The 5746-nt window shown below is 35.6% G+C and overlaps 1 protein-coding gene across 1 annotated transcript; it reads right to left on the bottom strand.

Annotated features, from left to right (window-relative positions):
* Positions 1–4144: 4144 nt before the first annotated feature.
* LOC110286628 (histone H3.3-like) lies at positions 4145–4575 on the bottom strand. The gene has a single exon (XM_021153122.2). The coding sequence runs from the start codon at positions 4553–4555 to the stop codon at positions 4145–4147; it is 411 nt and encodes a 136-aa protein (XP_021008781.1). The 5' UTR covers positions 4556–4575.
* Positions 4576–5746: the final 1171 nt, after the last annotated feature.

Below are 5746 nucleotides of genomic sequence, written 5' to 3'. Positions count from 1 at the left end.
GTCAGCCTATGACACAAAAAATCCAATTCTAGGAATGGTCAGAAGACTAATATCAAGGTGAAGTCCCACCCTGCTAGCTTGTAATCTGAGTTTAACAGAGGAGTGAAGATCTCTGAATTCTTTTGCAATGTTAAAAAAATAAGTGTGTTCGAGTCACAGGATGCTAATTCATAGGATAATCAAAAGGGAACCTGGAATAAATGACTGAATTGATTTGTAAATAAAAAACTGGCAGAAAGTGATAGCAGTTTTTTAGATTTTTTTTTTTTTCTAGAGACAGCTGAGCTGTCTGGAGATCTCTGGAGAGCAGAGAGCAAAAGTAGCTCTTCAAGAATTTTTTCTAACAGAATTTCTGAATTTAGTTGGAAAATCCATCAAGAGTGAATACAGCTCTTTTAGAGTTTTTCATAGCTCATTTAGAATTTTTTAATAGGATTTCTGACCTATTTCAGAAATCCTAAGAATTAAAGAACTGAGTGAGCTCTATCCAAAGAAGGCTGTCTGAAGAGCAAACACAGCTCTTAGATTTGGAGTGGGGTAATTTCTGATTTTGAATGGAAAACCTAAAAATTATTTTTAGAGTTTTTCTAACAGGATATCTGACTTGGTTGGAAGAGCCAAGAATTTTTTTTATAGCAGCTATTCTGACAGGTCAGAAAAACTCCTGAGCTATCCAGAGAGCTTTTAGAATTTTTATTAGCAGAGAAAGTTGTTTCAAGCAAAAAGCTAGCTTTCTTAACCATAGAGTTTTTAGAATTCCAAGAAAAAGCTGCCTAGATCAGAGCAGAACACAGAGAGAGCAGTCTGAACAGTCATCTCGGCATAACTTTGGCTGCCAGCTTGGACCCACGATTTGACTTTGAGTCCTTTGTTTTCACTTCTACCAAACACCCTTTCTTTCAGAACATGGACCTAGCTGAGGCTGGTACTTGGTAGCCTTTATAACTTAAGGTATGAAAAATCAGTTTATCTATATATAAAATCAAGTCCAGGTTAGAATTAAATGTATACATGGCAAATGAGACCTGTCTTGGTATACTAAATTATTCCTTTAGCTTAATTTGTATGTGGTGGACAAATTTAGAGTAAGTGAGTCAATATAGCAAGCAGTGACAGTGTGTGTGAAGTAGGCTCAAGTGGCCACTAAAAAGAGAGGAATGAAATATGCTTAAAGGTATTGAGACTTTAATATCTTTCTCCTTCCTTGATAAATACTGGCATACTTTCCACTAAAACTGTATGCTTCTGCTTTGTATTTTGATCTATTGTTTATCTGGAAGTTCTGAGATCAAAAGACATTGACTTTCTTGATATTTTACAAGCAGTGACTCTGAAATATGTTCGTTGAGAGCTGCTTGACCCTTTTATGATGTTGCCAAACGGTAAGCTTAGAAACTCACATCGTCTCTCAGCATCTCAACTCCAAATTATAGCAGTTCTTCCCCAAATGCATTATTTTAACAATTATATGAGTTCACATGGGGAGCATAGGCACACAGCATATGGAAATTAATATTGCTAATGCAATAATTGTCTCCTTTGTCTCAATTTGACATGCCTTACTTTTCTATCTTCACTCAATTCATACCACAAGTCTAGAGATTGCAATTAGGGGAAAAGTTAGAGGAATATATATATATATTTTTTTTATTTATTTTAATTTACATGTAACTGTTTTGCCTACATGCATGTCTATGCATTGCATGTGTGCCTGGTGCCTAAGGAGGTCAGAAGGAGTGTTGGGTCTCCTGGAACAAGAGTTATGGGTGGTTGTAAGATACTATGTTTGTTTGTTTTGTTTTGTTTTGTTTTGTCTTTTGAGACAGGGTTTCTCTTTATAGCTCTGGCTGTCCTGGAGCTCACTTTGTAGACCAGGCTGGCCTCGAACTCAGAAATCCGCCTGCCTTTGCCTGCTTTGTGCTGGGATTAAAGGCTTGCGCCACCACGCCCAGCTGTGAGATACTATGTAAGTGCTGGGAATTAAATCTGGTTTCTTTGCAAAAGCAACAAGCTCATTTAAACACTGAGCCATTTCTGCAGCCCTGTCTTCTCTCACTGACCATGAGACCATTAATGAAATGACAGCAAAGCAAAATAATATTTTTAAATTACTGTAATGGCTCAGAAATTTCCTGTTAGAGGTTATAAATGCAAAAGATAGATATTCCCAAATATACTTCCTAAATAATTTAAACATTTTATGTATCTACCGGGGGATGCATATGCGCACCATGGTTGGCTTGTGTGGAAGTCAGAGGACAGCTTATGGGAGTTCTTTCTCTCTTTCTTCTATGTGTATTCCAAGGATTTAACTCTCGGCAGCAGATTTGGCAACAAGAACCTTTACACATTGAGCCATCTCATTGGATCTTAGATCATTTCAATATGTTATGTATACTATATAAGGTAGAATGGAGTCCTTGGGCTGGGGCTCAAGAAATCAGCTCTGAAAAAAATGTTCATGTACTACCATAGAAGCCTGGGACCATAATGACATACATAAATAAAGGCTTATTTATATATTTTCTTTAATAAACAATTTGTTTATAAATTGTTTTAATTTTAAATATGTTAAATAAACAAATGAAAGTTACAAACTATCACATCAATACACATAGACAAAAGTTTTTTTTATACTATGCAATTACTACTTCTAATAGCACCTTCTATAAAACTGAAAAAAGAAAATCTCAATATACTGAATCCATCACTGAAAACCCTAGAACTAATATCATAAATAATTATGGAAGTTCAAATCTTTTATTACTAGAAAAGTAATAAGGCCTCTCATTGCTTTTATTCATCATTAAGAAGAAACTAAATATGAAACTCAGAAAAGGCACAGTGTTTTAAAATGGTAATTCTTTATAAAGTACTGATATTACAAAAATAATAAATAATGCACAAATAAAAAACTACAGTTTCTTTAAATTGATGCAGAAAACTGAAGAGCTTACCTTATGTCATAAAATAGTGAAACCATAGCAAATACATTTTATTAATGCAACACAGTTGTAGTTTATTAAGAAAAGATTTTAATATAGATTTAAGAATGCAAAGTATATGAAAAAGGGGCTCTTAGGAAAAGAACAGTACACACAGTCTTGTGCTGTTCAAGAGACAGTTCTGTCAGAAAATCTACTTTTAATTAACCAAAGCACTTTAGATGCAATATCATTTTAACATAATACAATGTTATTTTAACACAATATAATGGGCAGGAAAGATGTCTCAGCAGCTAAGAGCACTGGCTGCTCTTCCAGAGGTCTTGAGTTCAATTACCAGTCATCACATGGTGGTTTACAACTATCTGAAAATGGGATCCAATGGCCTTTTCTGGTGTGTCTGAAGACAGCAACAGGGTTCTCTCTGTCTCCCTCTCTTTCTCTCTCTCCCTCTCTACATATATATTATATGTGTAAATAAATCTTTAAAAAAGAAGAAATTACTTAAAACTGAACAAAATCAAACTAGAAATGAAAGTGATAATAAAATACAAAATTATGCAATTAATATGTTAACTCAGATAATACATATTTTTGTCATATACACTATGATGTTTTAAAATACACATTGTAGAAAAGTTACATCTATCTAATTAACAAACCTATCACTTCACATGCTTATCTTTTTTTATAGTCTAATGTATTTTAATAGCAAACTTACAGGAACAGCACAGAAGACTGACAACATTAAAAACATGTACTTGTATGTAGGACAACTCAGTTAGAAAATTATAGTGAATGGATGGAATCTACTGTGTGATAAAAATGCTACAAACACCATTTAGTTGCCATCAATAAGAAATTTACTTATTTTTAAAAAATCCAAATGCTGGCATTGTCCAGAAAATTTTAAAAGGTTTATTTATAATTGTTATAAAATTGAACTGTTGAAATGTGTTCACTGAAACATTTTGCTTGCATTAATGCTTTACATCTTGCATCTATATTAAAAATTCACACACAAATGAATGTGGAGAAATGCAAATACCTGATTCTGTCCCCTATGTTTCCACTCGCAATCATATACTTAGGTATCTTTGACCCCATGGAAAAAATATCTAACATTCAGAACTACTGATAACAGGAAGAAAAGGAAAAAAAAAATTTGAGAATGAAATGTTTCCCCTCATAGTGGACTCTTAAGCATGTTCTCCGCGTATGTGGCATGCTAGCTGGATATCTTTTGNCATAATTGTTACACGTTTGGCATGGATAACACACAGATTGGTATCTTCAAAAAGGCCAACCAGATAGGCCTCACTTGCCTCCTGTAAAACACCAATAGCTGCACTCTGGACGAGCAGATCTGTTTTGAAGTCCTGAGCAATTTCTCGCACCAGAGACTGAATGGGGAGCTTGTGGATCAGAAGTTCAGTGGACTTGTGATAGCGTCTGATTTCACGGAGTGCCACAGTACCAGGTCTATAACGATGAGGTTTCTTCACCCCTCCAGTAGAGGGCACACTCTTGCCAGCGGCTTTTGTAGCCAGTTGTTTCCTGGGTGCTTTACCACCGGTGGATTTGCGGGCAGTCTGCTTTGTAGGAGCCATGGTATGGACACCTCTTTACTTACCCCCCTTTTCCTTCGGCTGGAGCTCGGCAAGCGAGAGGAGCACTTGCTTATCATTTTTATAGTGGTAGCACATACCAACAATTTCCAAGCTTATAATATGTCGCCATTAATTTGGTTTTGTTAGGAACGGTATTGGCTCAAGACCCCTCATGACCAAGTTATCAAGCCCAAAGGAGAATTATTTGCCCCAGAACAGAGGGATGGAAATAAGAGACAAAGACAGGAGAGAATAAGAGGGAGAAGTGGAAGAAAACATAGGAGAAGGGAGAAAGTGGGCAAGGGAGTGGATTAAGGGCCCAAATGGAACAAAGATTGTTTCTGAATAGAGAGGAGATAGATGTGGCACATAGAGAAATGGAGGTTTATAAAGGTACAAGGAGAAACTCTGCATTAGGATGATATATTTTCATTTTTGTTGGACAGGTTAATTAGGTAAGCCAATGAGAATTTTTGACTGATGGACTTCAATACATTGATAGCTGGACCTTGGTAGTCAGCCTCAGTAGGAGGAAGTAGCCAAATAAGGGAGCAGACCTTGATGGCTAACTTAAGGAATATAATAATCTAACACTTTTTAGCAAGGCAGAGGGAATTGAAAAGAAGAGCAAGACCTGTCAGTGCTTTGCTTACCATGCTCAGGCTGGCCAGAGTCCCTCCAGGATTACCTTACCATACAATGGGTTTGGTGAAATTTATTTTTTTTTTCTGCTTTCATAACCCTATTTAGGAGGAATCAGGAAAAGAAGAGTCAGTGGTATAGTACTTTAGACTTCTCCTGAGAAATAAGCTTTATATGTATATGTCTATGTTACAGTTACTATTATTATGGCACAGAAAAAAAAATGACACATGACTATATCCTAGAAATAAGTCACTTTTACTCACATTCCTTTGGCTAAAGCAAGTCAAATGTCTGTGCTTAATTTCTGTAGGAAAATGAAAATGGCCAAGGTTACCAAGTGCTACTACCCACGAAAAGAGATATGGAAAGACTACACAGATAAATTTATATTGCTTTTGTTTATACTTAGATGGAGAAAGATATCATATAGTTAATATCATCCTTCCTTGTCCTATAGGGTAAACAGTACTAACTTTTACTCAGTTACATTGAAAAAGTAGTCAATGTTGAGATCCCATCCTGAAATACATTAATTTTACATTCATT

The sequence above is a fragment of the Mus caroli genome, chromosome X (genome assembly GCF_900094665.2).
Source record: "Mus caroli chromosome X, CAROLI_EIJ_v1.1, whole genome shotgun sequence".
Lineage (NCBI taxonomy): Eukaryota > Metazoa > Chordata > Mammalia > Rodentia > Muridae > Mus > Mus caroli.
The sequence above is the reverse complement of the archived record's forward strand: the minus strand, read 5'-3'. Positions and strand labels throughout refer to the sequence as shown.